The following is a 26,686-nucleotide window of genomic DNA, read 5'->3' as shown; positions in this document are numbered from 1 at the left end:
CGTGTCAAACTATAGTTGACACGGCCTACCAAATGTCGGAAATATAAAAACATCATTCCACAACACTCATGATATATGAAACTGAGCCTGCACAGACCACAGAAACAACAGCACATTGGATGTTTACATGGCACAGTACCCTGTCTTGGCTCCCAAGGGGCGCAGCGGTCCAAGGCACTGCATCTCAGTGCTAGAGGCGTCACTACATACCCTGGTTCGATTCCAGGCTTTATCACAACCGGCTGTGATTGGGAGTCCCATTGGGTGACGCACAATTGGCCCATCGTCTTCTGGTTTAGGGTTTGGCTGTGGTAGGCCGTCATTGTAAATAAGAATTTGTTTTTAACTGACTTGCCTAGTTAAATAAAGGTTCAATTATCCAGGCTTTTCATAACCGGGATGCAAGCTTTTTCGGGTTATTGTAAACAGGATATGATGTTTATATACGTCAACTCAAAAGCAGAACACTTGACTATCCCGAATAATAATGGGATATTGGTGTGTATGTAAACGAATGAGTCGCACAGTAACAGACATGGTTACCTGCTAACCCTTATTCTCCTACAATGTGTTTACACCAAAATCACATTCAAGAAGTGAAGGTCAATGTTTTGCTGAGATAATTGTGTGTGTGTGTGAGCTAGAGAAAAGCCCTTTGTTGACTTTGGGTGTCAAGCAGAGATCACTGAATCAAACACACACACACACACACACACATACACAAACACACACACATAAATTGGCGAGGTGTACACACTCAGAGGAGCAGAAACACACCTCACTCACACAGACTGGGTTAAAGGGATACTGTGAGATTTAAAGATTTTGTTTGTTTTTCTACTTACCCAGAGTCAGACAAACTCATTGATGCCACTTGTATGTCTGTGTGCAGTTTGGAGATGAATGAAGTTAGAATATTGTTAAAATATTAGTAAAACGAAGAAATGTATAAAATATTGATTAATGTGTATAGCTTTGAAAGACAATGACCAACCACCCAGCTTTAGAGTCATTAGAAGGTCTACTTCCCTGTTTGTGAGAGGAGCTGACTACTGTACCGGGACTCTCCCAACAATTACACTAACCTAACAATGTTCTAACTTCAATCATCTCCAAACTGCACGCAGAGACATAAAAATGGGATCCATGAGTTTGTCTGACTCTGGGTAAGTAGAAAAACAAACCTTGATCTCAAAATCTCGCATGAGCATGAGAGGGAGATAGAGATAGAGAGAGGTGGGTGGGTGGTTGGTTGGGGAGTGAGTGTGAGAGCATGAGAGGGAGAAGAAAAGGGAGAGAGAGAGAGAGGGGAGAGAGAGGGGGTATTTGAAGTGTAGGGGTGGGACTTGGGATAGAAAGGCAGAGGCTGAAACACAAGCTGCATATACTCTAGTCCCAACCACAGTGTCAGAGTAGAGATGAGCCAAAACATACAGCCTAGTCAATGTGCTCATGTATTTACAGTCAACCCCAGCAGAGGACAGCAGTGTACCATGACCTGCAGAGCACAACATGGACAGGGGATGGGGATTGGATTGTGTGTGTGTGTGTGTGTGTGTGTGTGTGTGTGTGTGTGTGTGTGTGTGTGTGTGTGTGTGTGTGTGTGTGTGTGTGTGTGTGTGTGTGTGTGTGTGCCAAATCCCTGACCGCAGTCACACACAAAGGGTGATCCCCCCCCGGTCCAACCGCCTCCCTGAGGCGCAGAGTGAAATTAGCTGTCCCCTCTCCGTCACCCCCTCAGCCCTGTAGGGAAACACTCACTACCTTAATTACAGCTACACACACAGCATCGCTCACCGTGGCCACCCACACCACGACACCGGCCACGGCAGCTTCATCATTGCCATTGAAGCATGACACATCTCCACAGCAACACCAACATGCTAATACATCACAAATGAACTATGCCAACCTTTCATTCATTTTGAGCTGATACACACACACAATTCCACTCCCTACCTAAGTCCTGCTCTTTCTTTCTTCCTTTCTCCCTCTATCTATCTCTCTCTCTCTGTCCTCCGCCAGCCAGTCCGGGTGTGTTGGTTGATTTCCCCTCTGATCTCTTGTTACTGTCAGGCAGCGCTGTAAGGTGCGGCTCGGTGTGTGTGTGTGAGCAGTGCTGTGTTTGTTCTGGTGACACACAGCCTTCAGGACGGAAATTAGCTCAGGCAGCCGCAGCCTGCCACTCAGGACTGTCTGACTGACTGTCTGACTGGCTTCAGAGGAGAAGCAGGGGGCGTCCCTACCAAACACTAACACTAGCCTGCACCCCAAATGGCACCCTATTCCCTTTCTAGAGCATTAATTTTGACCAGGGCTGAAAGGGGACACAGCCTTACCACTACTACCACTAATGTTTCTGTAGCCAGAGTCTCTGTCTTTATGGTTCTAGTGTGTTGAATGTAGATATTACACACTGTCACAGTAAATTAAGTAAAGGAATTAAAAGGAAAGTAAGAGATCAAAGTAAAGAAAAGGTATATATTAACACTACCACTTCCACTACCACCGCCACCGCTAACGCCGCCACCACCACCACCACCACTAACACCTCCACCACCAATACCACCACCACCACCAATACCACCTCCACCACCAATACTACCACCACCACCAATACTACCACCACCACCAATACTTCCACCACCACCAATAACACCACTACCACCACCACTACCACTACCACACCACCACCGCTAACGCCGCCACCATCACCACCACCACTACCACAAACACTACCACCACCACGACTACCACCACCAACACTACCACTACCACCGCCACCGCTAAAGCCGCCACCACCACCACCACCACCAATACCACCAATACCACCACCAATACCACCACCACCACCACCACTACCACCAATACCACCACCACTACCACTACCACTACCCCCACCACCACTAACACTACCACTACCACCACCAACATTACCACTGACACTACCACTAACACCACCACCACAACTACCACTACCACTACCACCACCACTACAACTAACATCACAACCACCACTAACACTACCACCACCACTAACACTACCACCACCGCTAACACCACCACCATCACCACCACTACCACTACCACCACCACCACCACTATCACTAACACTACCAACACCACGACAACCACCACCAACACTACCACTACCACCGCCACCGCTAACGCCGCCACCACCACCCCCACTACCACCACCACCAATACCACCACCACTACCACTACCACTACCACCACTACACAACCACAACTAACACTACCACTAACACTACCAGTACCACTACCACTAACACCACCACTACCACCAACACTACAACTACCACCACCACGGCTAACGCCACCACCATCACTACCACTACCACCACCACCAACAACACCACCAACACTACCACCAATACTACCACTACCACCACCAACACTAACACTACCACTAACACCACTACCAATACCACCACCACTACCAATACCACCACCACTACCACTACCACCACCACTACCACTACCACTACCACCACCACCAACACTACAACTACCCCACCACCACCACTAACTACCAACACTACAACTACCACTACCACTAACAGTACCACCCCAACCACCACTAACACTACTACCACCACCACCACTAACACTACCACCAACACTACCACTACCACCAACACTACCACCATCACTAACACTACAACCACCACTACCACCACCAACAACACTACCACTACCACCACCACTACCACCATCACTAACACTACCACACCACCACCACTAACTACCAACACTACAACTACCACTACCACTAACAGTACCACCACTACCACCCCAACCACCACTAACACTACCACCACCACCACAACCATCACTAACACTACCACCAACACTACCACTACCACCAACACTACCACCATCACTAACACTACAACCACCACCAACACTACCACCACCACCAACACTACCACTACCACCACCACTACCACCATCACTAACACTACCACTACCACCGACACTACCACCACCAAAACTACAACCATCACTAACACTACCACTACAACCGACACTACCACCACCACCACCACCACTACCACCACCATTAACACTAACACCACCACCACTACCACCACCACTAACACCACCACCACTACCACCACCACCACCACCACCACTACCAATACCACTAACAACACCACTAACACCACCACCACCACTACTACCACCACCACTAACACCACCACCACTAACACCACTACCAATACCATTAACATGAACTCCACCAGTAACACCACCACTAACACTACCACCACCACCACCACTAACACTACCACCACCACTACCACCACCCCCACTACCACTACCACCAACACCACCACCAACACTACCACCACCCTCAACACTACCACCACCACCACCACTACCACTACCACCAGTACCACCACCACCACTACCACTAACACCACCACTACCACTAGCACTACCACCACCATTAACACAACCACCACCACTAACACCACCACCACCACCACCACCATTAACACTAACACCACCACCACTACCACCACCACTAACACCACCACCACTACCACTAACACCGCCACCACTAACACCACCACTAACACTAACACCACCACCACCACCACTACCACCACCACTAACACCACTACCAATACCATTAACATGAACTCCACCAGTAACACCACCACCACCACCACTACCATTAACACTACCACCACCACTACCATTAACACTACCACTCTCACCACCACTACCACTAGCACTACCACCAGCACCACCACCACCACTACCACTAGCACTACCACCACCATTAACACTAACACCACCACTAATACCATTAACATGAACTCCACCAGTAACACCACCAGAACCACTAATACCACCACCACTACCACCACCACAACCACTAACACTACCACCACCACTACCACTACCACCACCATTAACACTAACACCACCACTAACACCACCACCACTACTAACACCACCACTAACACCACCACAACCACTAATACCACCACTACCACTACCACCACCATTAACACTAACACCACCACTAACACCACCACCACTACTAACACCACCACTAACACCAACACCACCACAACCACTAACACCACCACCACCACCAACACCACCACCACCAGTAACACCACCACTACCACCACCATTAACACTAACACTAACACCACCACCACTAACACCACCACCACTACCACTACCACCACTAAAACCACCACTAACACCACCAGTAACACCACCACCACCACCACTACCACTACTACCACTACCACCACTAAAACCACCACTAACACCACCACTAACACCACCAGTAACACCACCACCACTAACACCACCACCACTACCAATACCATTAACACTACCACCACCACCACCACTACCAATAACACTACTACCACCACCACCACCACTGCCACTACCACCACCACCACTATTATTAACACTACCACCCTCACTACCACCACCACCACCACCACCACTACCACCACCACCACTACCATTAACACTACCACCACTACCATTAACACTACCACTACCACAACCACCACCACTACCACTACCATTAACACTACCACCACCACCACTACCACCCCCACCCCCACCACTACCATTAACACCACCACCACCACCACCACTACCACCACCACCACCACTACCACTAACACCACTACCATTAATACTACCACAACCACCACCACCACTAACACTAACACTGGCTCTGTGGTCAAATCCAGCCAGATACGACCCAGCAGTCTACACACAACACATTTAGCACAGCAAGCCAGGCCTACTGACTGGTAAGTAATCCTCTTCAGTCAATCCACTCTTCTGCACCATTAGAGACAATTTACTGAGCGTGAGCACATAGTAAAGACCACTATAGCTCTCTAATGGTTGATAAAACAGAGAGAGAGAGAGAGGGGGAGGAGTGAGAGAGAGAGCAAGAGAGAGAGCGAGAGAGAGAGAGAGAGAGATACCCATGGTGCAGAATGGCAAACACTGCGTTCACTATGAATGTGCCAATGAGCTCAGAGTGATTTGACTGGGTGTTATAATACCACCCATTACAGTTGAACTGTCTCAGTGACTTCAGGCTGACTTTCATTCTGCTCTATCTCAGACTCTGTCCCAGACGACACCCTATTCTCTATATAGTGCACTACTTTAGACCAGGGCCCAGAAGGCTCTGGAGTGGTCAGAAGTAGTGCACTATATAGGAAATAGGTTGTTATTTGGGACATCAGTGTTTAGCTGTCTCACCTCTTGGCCCTGACAGACGTTCCACTACTGTGGTAACGGGATTGGTAATACACTCCAATCTGTGTGACAGCCAGGGTCTCTGTGACAGGGTCTCTGTGACAGGGTCTCTGTGACAGAGTCAGGATAACTTTCTCCTGACCCTCTCAGGCCATACAGCACCTGAGGACAAAATCACTATACCACAAAATGGGAAGGTTTTTTCTCAATCTATTCAACTGTAATAGAGAACAAGATCTCATTGAGCGATGTAGCTACACGCACACACACACACAAGCACACACATACACACACATAATGTATCTACAATCAGAGGCTGTTTCTTCTGAAATAACCTCAACCAAGGAACAAAAGCAATTTGAAACTCGATCTGTCATCTGATTGAGCTCACCTTAAAGCGCCAAGGCTTTAATATTCACCCCAGAGGACAGAGGAGAACAGTGGGATCGATCTAGCGAGGGGTAACCCTGGCCAAATAACAGGGGCTACACACACCAGCTCCTAGCCTCATCTCTCACTGAGCCCCATCTCTCCAGTGAGATATCATGATATCACATCAAACACACAGGGCAAGAGACAGCACATGCAAGAGGCTGGTAAGAAGAGGTAAAGCTAGACAATGATGCTGCTGCCACATTAGAACAAGTTGTTGGTAATTGAGACAAGAAATAGAATAGGGGAGGTTAAGACATATTTGAAGCCCTAGATCATGTTGCTTCAGCATAGCAATAACTCCCCTGGCATACATACATGGCCTTGGTTGGCTGACTATAAGTCCCCCCATTAAGTCAGGCAGGCAGCCCTATAGGTATCCCTATCAACATGGCCAGCATGGCCCCAGACCATTAGAGGTGACAGACAGGGCTAATCCAGGGGACTTTGCTTGTCTGCCTGTCGAGCACACACACACACACACACACACACACACACACACACACACACACACACACACACACTGTTGAGGGCAAGGGCAGATTAAGCTGATCCAGTTACACACAAAGAGCTTCTTCCCCTATGAGGGCATAGAGCTGAGCAGAGGGAGGATACAGGTTGGGCTGAGGGAGCAGAGGGGAGGGGAAGAGGGGAGGGGGTACATTTGAACACAGATGGGGTGGGATGGCACACATGTCTCTTGCTCTAAGGGGGGGCAAGGCATAGTGAGGCACCAGAGGGAATGGGGGGGGGGCAGCAGTGGACAGACAGGGACTGTGGGGGAGGGGTATGAAGGGGTGCACAAGGAGGCAAGGGGACATGCTCAAATCCACAATCTGGTTGAGGTGTCAGATAGAAACAGCCTACATTATTGATGTGGAGAGTTTTCATGCTCTTTGAAGTGAAGGAGAGGAGAGGAGGAGAGAGGAGAGGGGGATGGAGATTAGGCTGCCGTGTGAATGTCAGTGTCTTTGTGAGGCACATCAGAGAGGGAGAGGAGCACAGCACATCGGAAGGGCGGATGAGGCAGGGAAGGGAAGAGGTCTGACAGACACATCACAGCCCAGGTAGACAACAGCCTTCAAAGAGACCCGTTTAGAGGCACTCTGATCCCACTCACTGACTCTCAGCACCACACCGCTCTGACGCACACAGCTGGAGCACACACCTGGGTTCAAATAGTATCGGTTTGCTTTCAAATACTTTGGCTGCACTTTTGAAATTGAGCTTGCCTGGCACAACGGAAAACAAAGGAATAGTCCCAAACCAATCAACGATACGAACTACCTAACTTCCGCATTTGTAGCAGATTGAGGGAAGATAATCTTATGGGTTTCTCAGTTTCAGAATCAGTGCCGTATACACTGTAGGAGACAACTAGTTAACTGTAGCTGGATGGAAGCCGCTGAAACTTTATTTTGCCAGGTCAACTGACATGTTCCAGACATGTCCATCAGTCAGGTCAAAGGTCAGGACAGAACAGTCAGCATAGCTGAGACAGACGGTCTCTCTCTTTCTCTCTCTTTCTCTCTCGCTCTCTCTCTCTCGCTCTCGATAAGAGAAGTCCAGGCATTCCACTGAGATTGAAAAGTGTAACACACACAAACACACACCCACCTCCACCATCCCCCAGACCACCCAACCACAACTAATGAGTGAGCATTTAACAGCGGTGTCATCTTCGTCACCATGTGCTGTTCACAATGGCCTTGTCTTCTCTATAGGGACAGAGATTGAATAGAGTTCATGGATAGTATGTCTGTCTGGTCACTGAGCTATGAGGGGATTACAGCTGGCCCGTCCCTCACTGACTGACAGCAGGCAGGTCACTGGTGAAACAGGTCACAGTCTGTCCAAGTTCAAGGAGAGAAAGAGAGAGAGATGGAGGGAGGGAGGAAGAAAGAGACAGAGGGAAGGGAGATCCCTAGTCAGTTGTAAAACTGAATCCACTCAACCGAAATGTGTCTTCCGCATTTAACACAACCCCTCTAAATCAGTGGCCTGCCTTGCTCAAGGGCAAAAATCCACATTTTTCCACCTTGCCGGCTCAGAGATTCAAACCAGCAACCTTTCGGTCCAATGCTCTGAACCGCTAGGCTACCTCTCACCCATAGAGAGAGAGAGAGAGCACAACCCCAGCTCAGCAGATCATGGCCATGCTCAGTAGCCATGAAATGGAAGAAAATGGTCCGAAACAGAGTAAAAAATGGAGGTACTATATGAGTTGTTGTTGTTTTCAGTTGCTCTGCATTTTGATGTACCTTAATGAACACAACCCAGGGTCACGACCAACCAGGGAACAAGGGTTAGTCACCCCACAGAGCAGAACCAGAACCACATGGGTCAGCCTCTTCTCCCACCGGGTGGAATATGGTTAGTATGCTCTGACCCGAGAGACCAAGTTCACTCTCCACTGGGGCTTGACAGATGCACAGTCACATTGGGTGGTCAGGCCGTTGCCGCCACCACGGCTGTTTCTGGAATGACATCATTTATTTACCCAGCGGCAGGCGGCAGCCCCCTCTCTGTTTCAGATCAGATTGAGTTGTGTGCAGTGGATTACACCTCGAACCAAACTCATATTACTGTGTGTGCGTGCGTGCGTGCGTGCGTGTGTGTGTGTATGCAGTAGCTTATGTCTCACACTAAACTCATATTACTTCATCTCCCTGGATGTAGAGATAAGTACCTGGTTTAGGAATAATTCAACCTGTATTCTCTGGTTTAACCAGCATCCTCTCCTCTGGCCGCCTGCACAAACACTGACACACACGTTCAGACAGACACACACACACACACACACACACACACACACACACACACACACACACACACACACACACACACACACACACACACACACACACACACACACACACACACAGAGAGACACAGACACACACACACACACACATACACACACACACACCTCTGCTCTGCCCTGCTCTGACAGCCTTTCCTACAGATAGACCTGTCCATATTCCTAATGTTCTTCCAGGGGATGTAATCTTGAGCAGAGTGACACTCAGTTAACCAGTCACATTGGGCCTGGGCTCGTACCACGCATATCTAATTTAGACGGACAGAGGGGTCGGAGACACAGCCTGCTGTAACTAGCAGCCAGCCAGTCAGCCAGTCAACCAGCCAGTCAGCCAGTCAACCAGCCAGTCAGCCAGTCAACCAGCCAGTCAGCCAGTCAACCAGCCAGTCAGCCAGTCAACCAGCCCAGCCACTCACGTCTCAGGACCAGGAAAAGAGCAACACATGGCATAAACACCGACAGGCTCTCTGTTCAGGATAGCCAGGGCTTTGGAAGATTACAACAGAACACTGACATTCATATAAAGCAGCGGCTTTGAATAAATAAGAGCCTTTAGTTGATTTGCTCTCAGCTCACACACACTTGCCCATGGAGCTCTGTGGGGACGGGATACAGCATGACAACGGCGGGGATAAAGCAAGGTAACAATGGGGATAGCTTTAATTCGGTCACGGATCATTAGAATGGCACTGCTGGAGATTGGCTTCTCTTCTCTCAGGGAAGCAGCAGAGATACCTTTGGTTTTTAGTTGCAAACAAACAAATAGGCTTCAGAACACGTAGTAATATCCCATACACCAACTTTACTGGGCTGGCTCAGATATTTTCTTGTCACATTGGTTTTTCCATCATGGTTCCAGTGAATATCGTAGATGGATGAGCAGGCTAGTGAAGTATAGGCCTTCAGCTTGGCTACATAGTGTGAAAAGGTGGACAAATTACCCAGTAACAGAATTGTGCTGAGACTCACATTCTTCACTTAAAATGTATGCCAAACAAAAACCATTGATTGCAAAGTTTAACAAACCATACAACTCTATGCACAAGGACTACCTTTAACAATTTACAATGAACATTTTACAAAAACACATTCACTGGAAGAAGAGTGCAGATGCAAACTTTGGTAACAGAATTTCTGTAAAAAAATAAATATTGGTGTCCACATTTTACAAAAAGTCTTAAGTATCTGCTCCGAATGAAGATTCAACGATGTCTGCAGAAAGAATGGGAGGTCAGCTAAGACATGACACATAGATTTAAAAATAATCTATTTTGGTTATTGAACTACAGTAAGTGAAGAGGATTTACACCCGGTAACGGAATTGCAGTAACGGAATTTAATCATGGGTCCTGTCACACCCTGGCCATAGAGAGACTTTTGTTCTCTATTTTGGTTAGGCCAGGGTGTGACGAGGGTGGGCATTCTATGTCCTTTTTTCTATGTTTTGTATTTCTTTGTTTTGGCCGGGTATGGTTCTCAATCAGGGACAGCTGTATATCGTTGTCTCTGATTGGGAGCCATACTTAGGCAGCCTGTTTTCCTTTGGGTTTTGTGGGTGGTTACTTTCTGTTTAGTTGATGTTCCCGACAGAACCGTTTGGCTGTCGTTCGGTTTGTTTAAAGTGTTCTATTAAAATTATATGATGAGCACTCAACACGCTGCGCCTTGGTCTACTCCCTTCGACGGCCGTTACAGGTCCCTGATCTGTATTACACAGAAATGAATAATTATGGATATGAATGCCACTCTCTTCATGGTGATGTATCCTAAATAGGTACACAAAAGTAGAACAATATCCTCCTTTGCATATTTGGGCATTATTCTGAACACTGGTTATTATTTTTAATGAGCTCAGCCCCCAAACAAGACCAAATCTGAACCAATCAAAGACGTCTATGTTGCACAACATTGGACATCAAATTACAGCACAGTAGAGCTATGTTGAATTGAGTACAGCACAGCCCAACATATAACAGCAGAGTTGAGTAGAATAGAGTTCAGTACAGTTGAGTACAGTAAAGTTTTGTACAGTACAATACTGTACATTATAGTTTACTCAACTCTAGTGTGTTCTACTGTATGCAGTAATGAACTATACTCTACTTTTCTTTACTGTACTGTGCTGTCCAAACTTGTGAACCCAGCTGTTGTTCGTGACTACTATGATTTCCCATTGTAGCCAATTCAATTTCAGAAATTCCCGTTAAAGATTTTTCAGAAATTCTGTTACCAATTTTGAGTTGAATTACTTAATAATTCATAAACAAAATTGATATCAGTAAAAAACACTATAACTAACTCTCATTATCGTCCCTCCTCATGAGGAAGAGAAATTAGAAAATATCTTAAAGATATGTGGGTTTTTGGTAACAACATTTCAAGACACAAGGCAATGTTTCTTAACCTTACAGAAGGCAGACAAATGTCTCCAAAACTAAATATAAGTGTTGATATTAGTTCAACATTAGTGTGTTTTGATATATTTCTTATACATTTTAAGACTTTTTTCTGGTAGACATTTTCTGAGAACTATTTTCCATCTGTTGACAAGAAATCAAAGCCTTTAATTATTCCAAATGGTTGAAAAATGTATATGCTTTTATTAAGAAAAATATATACTCTTAGCTTTAATATCACAACTAATTTGCCATGCTCTTATGAACTTCACATGTTGGTGCTCATGGGTCCTTTTACAGGGAAATGACCAGGGTGTTAGTGTAGGTCTAACTTCTTTCAAAATGCCAACTGACTTTTGGCAGACTGAGTACCTATCAGACAGGGATGCTAGGTGACCTTTCTCTCCCCTTCACAAACACACTGGCCTATTAGAGGGGCGGGAATCTCTCCACAGACAGGCAGACAGACGGCGCCCACACACATCCACGTACCAACCACAGGAGAATGGTGGCACCTTAATTGGGGAGGACGGGCACGTGGTAATGGCTGGAGCGGAATAAGTGGAATGGTATAAAAAACATCAAACATATGGTTTCCATGTGTTTGATGCCATAATATTTGCACTGTTCAAGACATAATTTTCAGCCGTCCTCCCCTCAGCAGCCTCCTGTGGTACGCACGCACGCACACGCACACGCACACACACGCACGCACGCACGCACACACACACACACACACACACACACACACACACACACACACACACACACACACTTCACATAAACGTTTCTGGCTATGCGTCAACTCTTGACTGTCTTGACACTGAGGAGCTGAGCAGGACATTATTTTGAAGAAACAGAGAGTTGAAGAAAAAAAGAGAGCAGGAACGAAAGAGGGATTCAAATGGAAATGTGAGTGTCAGGCTAACTCTGACAGGTGGAGCTGTTTGCTATGCTAACTGACCGTCTAGCTGCCAGGCCAAGCAGACTGGTGGACATTTTTCCAGATGTATTTCTCTATCTGTCTTTTCTTCCTCGAGCTTACAGCAGAGTACACAGACACACAACAGGACGAGACGTGATTGGGGTGGGAGAAAATATAAACGGCTCAATTTGACTGGTCAGTACTTTTTAGCCAATGCAATATAGTTAGAGTTGTCTCAGTGTGGTGCCATTTTGGTTCAATACGTTGGGTGAGTCCATGTCCATCCTGGTCCATGAGGCCATGTAGCCTATACATAATATTGTGTGTATTTACAAGTGAAGCAAACTTTCTTATTAAACGTGTTCAATTCCTCAAATGTATGCTAATCATATTCATAACGCCTCAAAAGGCCAGCTAACGTTTGAACATCCAAACACTAATTATTGCCATCTGGATTATAAGAAACACATGCTGAATCAATAAACAAATGAAAAACAAATTGTGTGAATGTGTGGGCATTGGCATTGAGATGATCAGAGGTGTTATTACCTCAGAGAAATAATAATGATTCTACAGTCAAGGTAAGACTGTAAGCCTAGTTTAAGCACATCTCTGGCCTCCTCATGTGTATGGCTTACAGGGGCTGTGAGCTATGCTATTAACTACACAGGTGTGATCCTGTTAAAACAGGGGATTCAAAAGGTCTTCATAATGTGGAGAGAGCAAGGAGAGGATAATCAGAACACAATATAGACCTGTCAGACTTTATCCCACCAACCCCTCTCCCCTCCCCTCCTCTCCTCTCCTCCCCTCCTATCCCTCTCCTCTACCTCCTCTCCCCCTCCCCCTCTCCCCCCTCCTCTCCTCCTCATATCCTCATGTTTGCTGAAGAAAACCTTTATCTCCACTGGATAACATTTTCATTTTACCTCAGACAGTCAGACTGCCCTACCCTCCCCCAAACCCCTTCCACCCCTCCCTTCCCCTCCCCCCAAACATACACCCCTCCCTTCCTCTTCCTCCCCCCAAACCCCCTTCCACCGCTTGCTCTGCCTCCCCCTATCCTTCTCTGCTCCACCTGCAACCTGCTAAAGGGCACACAGACCCCCTCCAAGGACCTGCTGCCAGGCCAACAGGGTTGCAGGTGCGCCTCCATCGATACCCAAGCTGGCGACAGGCCATCCCACTATTGGGTCTCCCCCCTTTTTCACTCTTTCCCCTCTTCCCCTCTCTATTTGTGTCTATGTTTTGAAGGGGTGTACTGGATGGATGCAGGGGGCAGAGAGGGCTAGGGTTTTGGGGGGAATCTTACAGATGTGAGGAGAGCAGACAGCCCCAATTTTCTCTTTGGCAAAACAGACAATCAATAAAATGTTTTTATACAGTATCTCTCTCTCCCCTGCGATCTGTTCTCCTAGGATGCTTTATGTAAGATTCCATGCTTGGGGCATACTCCAGACACACACAGACTCACACAGACATACAAACACACACAGACACACACAGACGCACACGCACCCACACACTTATCCCCGACAGCCCTCGGCAAATCTAACCGAACCGCTTTGTCTCTGTCTTCACACCTGACTCCTGACTCCACTGACCTACGTCTCGCTCTCTCTCTCTTTCTCTCTCTTTCCTCATCCCTCTCTTTCTCTCTCCCATCCTCTCATCTCAGTAATTGTCTGCATTCATTATTAACTCCTTTCAGAGGATGAATGAATATGAATTTATCACATTAACACTCCACTTCAATTCTGCCGACGGGGGGAATTATAGAGGACAGAGGAGCTGATTATGGGATTCATGAGACCTCACACAGCCATAAAATATTGATGCAGTCAGGCCCTGAGTCCTGTTCAGAAATATATCTATCAATCTAGCTACCATCCCTATTAATCCCTAATCACTGGTTCCTTTAATAAGCAGCTAGCGGAAGAATTGAAAAACTAACTGACTATGAGTTAAAGAGGCCCACAGACCTCATGCTGATCAGATCAAGACCCAAAGGTTACTGCTCAAGTACACAAGTGCGCAAGTACACAGTAAACGCAGTCAATTGGTCAGTCAACAATGATTCAAGGTAAAAATCTGCCGTTCTGCCCTTGAGCAAGGCAGTTAACCCACTGTTCCAAAGCCGTCATTGGAAATAAGAATTTGTTCTTCACTAACTTGCCTAGCTAAATAAAGGTAAAAAAAGAAGAAAAACAGTGCAGTGCCTGTCACCAAGGGAGTACCCCAAGGCTCGATCCTAGGCCCCAAACTCTTCTCAATTTACATCAACAACATAGCTCATGCAGTAGGAAGCACTATCATCCATTTATATGCAGATGATACAGTCTTATACTCAGATGGTCCCACCCTGGATTTTGTGTTAAACGCTCTACAACAAAGCTTTCTTAGCGTCTAACAAGCTTTCTCTGCCCTTAACCTTGTTCTGAACACCTCCAAAACAAAGGTCATGTGGTTTGGTAAGAAGAATGCCCCTCTCCCCACCGGTGTGATTACTACCTCTGAGGGTTTAGAGCTTGAGGTAGTCACTTCATACAAGTACTTGGGAGTATGGCTAGACGGTACACTGTCCATCTCTCAGCACATATCCAAGCTGCAGGATAAGTTTTAATCTAGACTTGGTTTCCTATATTGTAATCGCTCCTCCTTCACCCCAGCTGCCAAACTAACCCTGATTCAGATAACCATCCACCCATGCTAGATCAAGGAGAGGTAATTTATAGATCAGCAGGTAAGGGTGCTCTCGAGCAGCTAGATGTTCTTTACCAGTCGGCCATCAGATTTGCCACCAATGCTCCTTATAAGACACATCACTGCACTCTATACTCCTCTGCAAACTGGTCATCTCTGTATACCCGTTGCAATACCCACTGGTTGATGCTTATTTATAAAACCCTCTTAGGCCTCACTCTGAGATATCTACTGCAGCCCTCATCTTCCACATACAACACCCGTTCTGCCAGTCACATCTGTTAAAGGTCCCCAAAGCACACACATCCCTGGGTCGCTCCTCTTTTCAGTTCGCTGCAGCTAGTGACTGGAACGAGCTGAAAAAAAGCACTCAAACTGGACAGTTTTATCTCAATCTCTTCATTCAAAGACTCAATCATGGACACGCTTACTGACAGTTGTGGCTGCTTCGCATGATGTATTGTTGTCTCTACCTTTCTTGCCCTTTGTGGAGTTGGCTGTGCCCAACAATGTTTGTACCATGTTTTGTGCTGCTACCATGTTGTGCTGCTGCATGTTGTGTTGCTACCGTGATGTTGTCATGTGTTGCTGCCATGATGTGTTGTTGTCTTCGGTCTCTCTTTATGTGTTGTGGTGTCTCTCTTGTCGTGATGTGTGTTTTAGCCTATATTTTTATTTTCAATCCCAGCCACCGGCCCCGCAGTAGGCCTTTTGCCTCTTGGTAGGCCGTCATTGTAAATACGAATTTGTTCTTAACTGACTTGCCTAGTTAAATAAAGGTTAAATCAATTAAAAAGTGCTCAAAGTGAGACTGTTTCCTATTGGTTAACAACTGAGAGGAGATGGAGATGTTGTGTATCAGTGACAGCATAGACATATTGTGCACGTACGTACGCACGCACACAAACACACAGCTGACTCACCAGGAATATCCTCTCCAGCTGATCCTGGATATCCTTCATCCCAGGGAAAGCTGCCACTCCTTGGATCATCTCGATGAAGATGCAGCCCACACCCCTGGGGAGACACAGACAGCATCCACATTAGAGACAGACAGCATCCACATTAGAGACACACAGACAGCATCAACAGAGTTGGAGAGCTCCAGAGCCATCAGCAGTAAACATGTGAACCCCTCTATGAAGAATACTGGCCTCCACAACTAAAATCCATCATTATTTAATCTATAGTGTACTCAAATGGCTTTGTAGAAGAGCACAGTATATTTTGAAAGGCAAATGGTTCACTCTTGGGGAATATCTTAATTTCCATCTTAATCTATGGTTGATGTCTTGATTTCCTAGAGGATTTAGCTCCAGTAAAGTGTTTGTTCAGAAGACTAACTCTGTGTGACATCTGAGGTGGTGATGGTTGGATAATGGGATGCCCAGTGGAGAGAGAAGGAGAGAGGGGTGGAGAAAGAGAGAGGTGGCCAGTTCTGGAGAGTGGTGTGTATGTGTGTGTAGGTTTAAACAGGTGTCAGAGCCCATTTGTCAGAGAGCTATTGTTTCCTGACAGATTCACTTTCTGGCCCAGTGCACACTACTCCCTCTCTCTTTTCCTCCATCTCTGCATGACCCAGCTACGGTTGAGCAGCCACACAGATAATACAGAAAGATGAATGAATAGAAATCGAGAGGGAGAGAGAGAGAAAGAGCGAGGGGGGGAGAGAGAAAGAGAGAGAGAAGCACCAGCATCATTTTCATCCCCCTTAACACACCACACACCTTAATTCCTTTTTGAAAACTTCATCCATCTCCATAACGTACCTATAGATCAGGAAGAGTCCTATACATTTCTAGAAGTCCAATGGATAGATGTAGGTGCTGGGTTGAACAATACATTTTCATCAGCAAACTGTTCAGATTTTTCTTAGATCTTTATATAGAGACTGGTGTTTAATCAGATACAGAGGGTTGGCTTGGCAGGGAGAGGGATCAAACCTGCTAATAACAGTGTGAAAACGACAGGGTTTCAACCACATCCTTCCCACTTCCTCTCACACCTCTCTTTGTCTGTCTGGCTGGGCTGTCTGTCTGTGTCCACTGTGTCAGCTTGAGTGACAGGTGCCTGGTGAAACGGCAGGCTCACTGAGGCAATAACAGCCATAAAAATAGACTAGAGGAAGAATCCCTGTTCTTTTCCACCCTATTCTTCCCTTTCCTCCTGTCTTCCAGATCTGATCCTTTAACCTGTCAGTGGTTTGACGGATATGGGACAGACTGTTACCCAAACCGGTGACCCAGCACTGAGCACACTGTGGTCAATGTGAGCGTTGCTTGTTCATGGAACACTGCTTTCTAAGTGATGGTATAGGTCTTTCTATGTTGAGTGGCTCCAGTCTCGGTGGAGTGGAAAAGTGCCCTGAGGATTTGCCCACCTGCTCTACTGCCCACCTAACCCCCTGCCTCTCCCTCTCTCCCACTATGCTTTAATTGCCCGCGGTGGGATGCAGCTCGGGTCCTTGGAAAGGGGCGTCCTCGAGGACTGCCTGTCCAGATCGATGTGGTCACGGTTCATTTTACAGCCTGGACGGCAGTTCTAAAAGACCCCTGTCCATATCCTGACTAAAGCTGTCTGTCTGTCTCCATAGGAAGGCCTCTATCTGTCCATGTCCACAGTACATTCCCCTGTCTGTCCATACTGAGCCTCAGTCTCAGCCAGGCCTGGTCTCCCAGCTTCTCCTCAACCCCAGATAGAGACATGGCCAGGTCTCTCCCTCACCTCCCTATGGAACACATTCACACAGCTGTCTGTGGATCTCTGTGGGGCTCACACCGCATCTGATCTAGAGGAGGAAGCATTCTCCCTGTTGTGGAGAGGGATGTGGCAAGAGGTAGGGGGTCAGGGGTTAAAGGTCAGTGGTGCTACCCACCACATGTCCAGGCAGGTGGAGTAGTCTGTGGATCCCAGGAGGACATCAGGGGGGCGGTACCACAGGGTCACCACCTCATTGGAGTAGGTGTGGCTGGGGACTGACTTAGCTCGTGCCAGACCTGCAGGAGAGAACACACACACACTGTAAGGAACAAATAGTGGGAGCAGAAACATACTGTATTTGTTAACATTATCATTGAATGCCCTCTACTGAGGCTCCATAAGATGAGAGAAAAGCTGACTGGTGCAAAGCAGAGCAGGTCTTGCCTGAGGTGCTCTTTGACATGGAGCCTGGGTACCAACAGGACCAGGGCTATCAGAATACCAATCAGACATACTCAAAGCTACAACAGACCATCTCCATACACTACATCTAACATCAAGGACACCACTCCCTAAGCTGATGGCACAGTATTATGTGTGTGTGTGAACTATGTATGTGTGTGTGTGTGTGTGTGAACTGTGTGTGTGTGTGTGTGTGGTGTGTGTGTGTGTGTGTGTGTGTGTGTGTGTGTGTGTGTGTGTGTGTGTGTGTGTGTGTGTGTGTGTGTGTGTGTGTGTGTGTGTGTGTGTGTGTGTGTGTGTGTGTGTGTGTGTGTGTGTGTGTGTGTGTGTATGTATGTGGGTGCATGCGTTTGCTGGCACTGCAGAGCCAGCTAGTTTTAATGAGTCTGGTGGCATTTAGCTAGCTGTCCTCCCACGTGGTGAGACTGGTTCATTAAAGCATTTAGCTTAAACAGCCAAGACTCCCTGCCCCTGGTGCCAGCCCCCTGTGTGTGTGTGTGTGTGTGTGTGTGTGTGTGTGTGTGTGTGTGTGTGTGTGTGTGTGTGTGTGTGTGTGTGTGTGTGTGTGTGTGTGTGTGTGTGTGTGTGTGTGTGGGCAGGGTGATGCAGGGCAGGGAGTAGTTAACATGTCCCTATGCCAGAACAGACCCAGGCTTCCAGGAGAGAGGGAGGTTGAGCCAGGCTTCCTCACAGTCTAACACTATAATTTACAGACTAATCTGACCTGTAAACAATAGGTGGTGTCACAGAGAGGAGAGACCAATATCCCAGACACACTGAGAGCCTATCATTTACACTGCGGGTGCTGTGAGGTGTGTGTGTGTGTGTGTGTGTAGGGACTGGGAGGTTGACGCAGGGCAGGAGCAGGGAGAAGAGCTCTAATCATCATAAAAAGACCAGAATAATAGACTGATGGGGTAGTTACAGTATATGGGTTGTCTGGCTGTAGGTTCATCTGAATGATAGAGAGATGGAGAGAGAAAGGCAGGAAGGGAAGGTAGAGGGAGGAGAGGGATAGAGGGAGAAAGGCAGGGAGGGAAGGTAGAGGGAGGAGAGGGATAGAGGGAGAAAGGCAGGGAGGGAAGGTAGAGGGAGGAGAGGGATAGAGGGAGAAAGGCAGGGAGGGAAGGTAGAGGGAGGAGAGGGATAGATGGAGAAAGGCAGGGAGGGAAGGTAGAGGGAGGAGAGGGATAGAGGGAGAAAGGCAGGGAGGGAAGGTAGAGGGAGGAGAGGGATAGAGGGAGAAAGGCAGGGAGGGAAGGTAGAGGGAGGAGAGGGATAGAGGGAGAAAGGCAGGGAGGGAAGGTAGAGGGAGGAGAGGGATGGAGAGAGAAAGGCAGGGAGGGAAGGTAGAGGGAGGAGAGGGATAGATGGAGAAAGAGAGGGAGGGAAGGTAGAGGGAGGAGAGGGATGGAGAGAGAAAGGCAGGGAGGGAAGGTAGAGGTAGGAGATGGATGGAGAGAGAAAGGCAGGGAGGGAAGGTAGAGGGAGGAGAGGGATGGAGAGAGAAAGGCAGGGAGGGAAGGTAGAGGGAGGAGAGTGATGGAGAGAGAAAGGCAGGGAGGGAAGGTAGAGGGAGGAGAGGGATAGATGGAGAAAGAGAGGGAGGGAAGGTAGAGGGAGGAGAGGGATGGAGAGAGAAAGGCAGGGAGTGATAGGAAATAGTGGGGGTGTGTACTGTATTTACACTCCAGGACCTAGATGATTGGATTCTCTCTCCTCCTCTCCTCCAGTGTAGTCACCACGGTAACAGCACGAAACAGGCGGATGGATACATTGCTCTTTCTATAAAATGGTGACTGCCCGGTGGCCCTGACATTCTACATCAGAGAACACCTGAGAGACCTACTGCAGCGAGAGGCTCCATTTCAAAAGGCCTGACCCCCAGACTTCACACACATGCACCAACGCACACAACGACCTTCATACCTTCAAACACTGACGCCCCTAGAATTGAGACGACAGTTTCACACTATACAATCGGTGTGGCTCCTGGCTGGCCTTCCATTCCAGGTCGCTCCGGGATGAAGGTCACACACCCACGCACGTATACGCAGGCAAGCACACATACACACACACACATACATACATACAGGTAGCCCTGGGTGTGAAGTTCAGTAGTGAATTATACATCACACTGTGTCCTCATGGCAACACCAGGGGTCAGAGAACAGAGGGCAGGAGAGGAGGAGGAAGAGAAGAGGGGGTTGAAGAAGAATACAGCCAGAGAGGAGACTGAAATAGACTCCATATCCCTCCTGGGACAAACAACCCAAGCCTTCTTTTGAAGTTCACTCTGAAGTCAAATGACTTTCAGATATCTCTGTGTAGCCTCCTCCTCATCTTCCTCATCTTCCTCCTCCTCCTCCCCACCTCCTCAGCTGCTGTGTCTAAAGCTACGATAAATCCACGGGGAGAAAGAAACAAGATATACCAAACAAATTCTATGTATTTTTTTAAACAGCATTTATCATTATAAAAAACACTGAAAAACAATCTTGCAGATGCTGCAAATGCACAATTTGTTTCCATCATGAAGTGTGTAGCCAGAATAGAAAACAGGGTAAATTAAATAATGTGTCACTCCTCTCCTGCATCATCCCAGTCTAATATATGATGATGAATGTCTGATTGTGTGATATGTAATAATACCCCCTGCTCATATCTCAAATATATATATAACAAAACTAGGTATAAAATGGCTTTAAAATATGCTATAATGCTTTGGAAGTAATTTTGCATACTTGCACGGGTTTCTGGTGGCAATAACTGATTGTGTGTGCTTGGCAGGTAATTTATGTCTGGTCTGATAGAATCTGGGTAATGTGTGACGTGTGTGTGCGTGCTGGTGTGTGTGTGTCAACATGGCGTTGGCATGCATACTGCTATTGCTTCTTCATGGTCTGGGATCAGGACATTAACATTTTGATTCCCCTTTGCTTATCAAACACACACACACACACACACACACACACACACACACACACACACACACACACGTACGCACACATACACACTCAAACAAGCAAAACTAGTATTTAGGATCAGATTTATTATTTATTTCCTCTGCTAAGAAAATCCCATGAGACAGTTGGCTCACATGCTGAATTAATTAATCCATCCAAACATGGGCTTTTCAACTTCCTGTGATTCTCCCCACTTCTCCTCTCATATACAGTAGTAATAACTAAAGGTATGTGGTGGATCACCTGCCACCTGCCTCTCTGTCTGTCTATCACAGCCTGCCTCTCTGTCTGTCTATCACAGCCTGTCTCTCTGTCTGTCTATCACAGCCTGCCTCTCTGTCTGTCTATCACAGTCTGTCTCTATGTCTGTCTATCACAGCATGTCTCTCTGTCTGTCTATCACAGTCTGTCTCTATGTCTGTCTATCACAGCCTGTCTCTCTGTCTGTCTATCACAGCCTGTCTCTCTGTCTGTCTATCACAGTCTGTCTCTCTGTCTGTCTATCACAGCCTGCCTCTCTGTCTGTCTATCACAGCCTGTCTCTCTGTCTGTCTATCACAGCCTGTCTCTCTGTCTGTCTATCACAGCCTGTCTCTCTGTCTGTCTATCACAGCCTGTCTCTCTGTCTGTCTATCACAGCCTGCCTCTCTGTCTGTCTATCACAGCCTGTCTCTCTGTCTGTCTATCACAGCCTGTCTCTCTGTCTGTCTATCACAGCCTGTCTCTCTGTCTGTCTATCACAGCCTGTCTCTCTGTCTGTCTATCACAGTCTGCCTCTCTGTCTGTCTATCACAGCCTGTCTCTCTGTCTGTCTATCACAGCCTGTCTCTCTGTCTGTCCATCACAGCCCATTTCACCACACTAAGTGATCCCTAATGAGATAGGCAGCAAACAGCACACATCCCAGTCAGGTCATTCCCTGCATACATGCATACAGTACATGCATCGACACACACACACACACACACACACACACACACACACACACACACACACACACACACACACACACACACACACACGCACACGCACACGCACACACACACACACAACTCCCTGTAGGGCCTGTGTGTCGGGTATAGCTAACAGCACACAGGGGAAGTCATGGCGCTCCATGAGGATTCCTCCGACGTTCCAACCAGATTCCTGCATCTCCATTGTCACATTGCTGCACTCTCCACAGATCATTATCCTCACCAGCTGTCTTCAAACTATATCACTACAACACACACTCGCGCACACACACCAATCCCAATGTTCCGAGTGACTCGAATCGAATCCCTAGGGAAGAAACAAAACAGTGCCCTCCAGCACACACACACACACACACACACACACACACACACACACACACACACACACACACACACACACACACACACACACACACACACACACACACACACACACACAACCTGACAAGGGAGGGAGGAAGATAATACAGTGACTTCAAAGCTAACATTTTTGTGGATACAGTATAGAACAAGTGACATCATCACTGCAATGTACTGTATCTATTGGTTGATTGTTAAAGCAATGGCTGGATAGGTATTTGGATAGGTATTTGCAAGATGATTGTAATTTGCAGCATTGTTTTCAGGGTACCTATGGGACATTTGTTTCTGCTGTTTCACTACAAGCTCAGCACAGAACATGTTGATAGTCTTATAATACCTCCCACAGTAGTCTGCGTCTGTTTCAAGGTGAGGCCTCCGTACAGCCAGACATAATAAAGTGTGATTGTGGAGGAAATGGAGGAAATGATCTTTTTGAGGCTCCTACACACAGCAGGGCAGAGAACAAAGACAATCAGAGAGAGAGAGGAGAGCCCCACTTTCCCTTTCTGCTGCAATACAATGGATACAATTAGCAGAGATGGAGTTGGCCCCGGGCCCATTGACTGGAGCAGGATTAGAGAGGAGAGAGACACCGCTCTGAGGAGAGAGACGGGAGAGGACTCTCATAGTACACACACTGAGATAGAAAATCTAATCCAATTTTATTGGTCACATACACATGGTTAGCAGATGTTAATGCGAGTGTAGCGAAACGCTTGTGCTTCTAGTTCCGACAGTGCAGTAATATTTAACAAGTAATCGAACAAATTCACAACAAAAACCTTATACACACAATGTAAGGGGATAGAATAAGAATATGTACATATAAATATATGGATACGTGATGGCCGTGCGGCATAGGCAAGATGCAATAGATGGTATAAAATACAGTATATACATATGAGATGAGTAATGTAGGATATGTAAACATTATTAAAGTGGCATTATTTTAAGTGACTAGTGATACCTTTATTAAATCCATTTATTAAAGTGGCCAGTGATTTGAGTCTGTATGTTGGCAGCAGCCTCTCTATGTTAGTGATGGCAGTTTAACAGTCTGATGGCCTTGCGATAGAAGCTGTTTTTCAGTCTCTCGGTCCCAGCTTTGATGCACCTGTTCTGACCTCGCCTTCTGGATGATAGCGGGGTGAACATGCAGTGGCTCGGGTGGTTGTTGTCCTTGATGATCTTTTTGGCCTTCCTGTGACATCGGGTGCTTTAGGTGTCCTGGAGGGCGGGTAGTTTGCCCCCGGTGATGCGTTGTGCAGACCGCACTACCCTCTGGAGAGCTTTGCGGTTGAGGGTGGTGCAGTTGCCGTACCAGGCAGTGATACAGCTCGACAGGATGCTCTCAATTGTGCATCTGTGTCACGTCCTGACCATAGTAAGTTGTTATTTTCTATGGTAGAGTAGGTCAGGGCGTGACAGGGGGTGTTTGTCCGTTTTTGTATTTCTATGTTTAGTTTCTAGTTTTGTATTTCTAGGTTAGTTTTTGTTTGGCATGACCTCCAATTAGAGGCAGCCGGTTGTCATTGTCTCTAATTGGATGCCATATTTAAGTTGATGTTTGTCCCACTGGTGTTTTGTGGGTGATTATTTTGTGAGTAGTGTATGCCTGCTCTGCGTCACGGCTTTCTTGTTTTTTTGTATTTCAAGCCTATTGTTTATTGCATTAGTTTCACGACTGAAAAAAAGATGTGGAACTACGATCACGCTGCGTATTGGTCCGATCCTTCCGAAAGCCCTGACAATCTGTAAAAGTTTGTGAGGGTTTTAGATGACAAGCCAAATTTCTTCAGCCTCCTGAGGTTGAAGAGGCGCTGCTACATCGATGTTATTGTATACGTCGATGTTATTGTCTGAGGCTTCGCGGAACATATCCCAGTCCACGTGCTTGAAGTAATCTTGAAGCGTGGAATCTGATTGGTCAGACCAGCATTGGCTAGACCTAAGCATGGGAGCTTCCTGTTTTAGTTTCTGGCTATAGGAGGGGAGCAACAAGATGGAGTCATGGTCAGATTTACCAAAGGGAGGGCAGGGGAGGGCCTTGTATGCAGCGCGGAATTTAGAGTAGCAGTGGTCCAGTGTTTTGCTCAAGCGGGTATAACAATCAATGTGCTGTTAGAATTTAGGTAGCCTTGTTCTCAAAATAGCTTTGTTAAAATCCCCAGCTACAATAAATGCAGCCTCAGGATATATGGTTTCCAGTTTACATAGAGTCCAGAGAAGTTCTTTCAGGGCCGTCGTGGTATCTGCTTGGGGGGGATATACACAGCTGTGACAATAATCGAAGAGAATTCTCTTGGGAGATAATGCAGTCAGCATTTGATTGTAAAGAATTCTAGGTCAGGTGAACAAAAGGACTTGAGTTCCTGCATTTTGTTATGATTACACCATGAGTCGTTAATAATGAGTCATACACCCCCGTCCTTCTTCTTACCAGAGAGATGTTTGTTTCTGTCAGCGCAACGCATGAAGAAACCCGGTAGCTGTACCGACTCTGACAACATATCCCGAGTGAGCCATGTTTCCGTGAAACAGAGAATGTTACAATCTCTGTTGTCTCTCTGGAAGGCAACTCATGCCCTAATTTCGTCCACATTGTTGTCTAGCGACTGGAAATTGGCGAGTGATATGCTCGGAAGCGGTGGATGGTGTGCTCGCCTTCTAACCAGTAGGCTGCTCTGTCTGCCTCTCCAGCGGCAACAATGTTGTTTTGGGTCGGCCTCTGGGATTAGATCCAATGTCCAGGGTGGAGGTCCGAACAAAGGTTCCACTTCGGGAAAGTCGTATTCCTGGTTGTACAGGAATGTTGGTAAATTGACATCGCTTTTATATCCAATAGTTCTTCCCGGCTGTATGTAATAGCACTTAAGATTAAGATTTTCTGCAAAAACAAATTACTGCATAGTTTCCTAAGGACGTGAAGCGAGGTGACCATCTCTGTCGGCTCCATCTTGCATCATATCCACAGCTGTATGACTGGGAATGATCCACGCCACACGAGACACACCCCGTTGAGAGATTGTAGACACACACACACACACACACACACACACACACAGACACACACAAACACACACACACATACAGACACACACTTATGTACGGGAGCACACACATGCAGATGAGCATACACATACAGATGAGCACACACACACATTTGCAATTCAGTCTCACACCAAAGAAACGATGTCTTAGTTACGACTCTCTTCTTTGATGATAGTCAAGCATGAAAACACAAATGTCTATTGCATACACTTGACACACATGCTATAAACCAATACACACTTGACACACTACACAGTAACACACACTTGTGACAGTTCAAGCCGTGCAGGTGTGTGTGTCTGTGGCCCTTGTGAGAGTTAAGTGTCCTAGTTACCCCAGTGAGGGTGTGTGTAGTGAAGTATAGTGTGTGTGTGTGTGTGTGTGTGTGTGTGTGTGTGTGTGTGTGTGTGTGTGTGTGTGTGTGTGTGTGTGTGTGTGTGTGTGTGTGTGTGTGTTGAGAGGCAAAAATATAGCCATATGCTCCAAGACCCAGAATGACACATCAGCAGCTGTCATGGACCAGATCCTGTCTTTCCCATTTGCTCTGTGTGTGTGTGTGTGTGTGTGTGTGTGTGTGTGTTTATGTGAGATAGGTGATTACCGTCACCTTG

At 46.9% G+C, this 26,686-nt stretch overlaps 1 protein-coding gene across 2 annotated transcripts in view; it reads right to left on the bottom strand.

The window, feature by feature from the left end:
• Nucleotides 1-26,686, bottom strand: part of LOC115177480 (cyclin-dependent kinase 14) — a 207,782-nt gene that overhangs the window by 72,681 nt on the left and 108,415 nt on the right. For both annotated transcript variants that reach the window (XM_029738290.1, XM_029738291.1), the window contains 2 exons: nucleotides 18,435-18,555; nucleotides 16,483-16,576 (listed from right to left, as the gene is read on the bottom strand). In XM_029738290.1, coding sequence (XP_029594150.1) covers nucleotides 16,483-16,576; nucleotides 18,435-18,555 — 215 coding nt within the window. The remainder of the gene's footprint in view (nucleotides 1-16,482; nucleotides 16,577-18,434; nucleotides 18,556-26,686) is intronic.

This window comes from Salmo trutta, chromosome 37, assembly GCF_901001165.1.
Source record: "Salmo trutta chromosome 37, fSalTru1.1, whole genome shotgun sequence".
Taxonomy (NCBI): Eukaryota; Metazoa; Chordata; class Actinopteri; order Salmoniformes; family Salmonidae; genus Salmo; species Salmo trutta.
The sequence above is the reverse complement of the archived record's forward strand: the minus strand, read 5'-3'. Positions and strand labels throughout refer to the sequence as shown.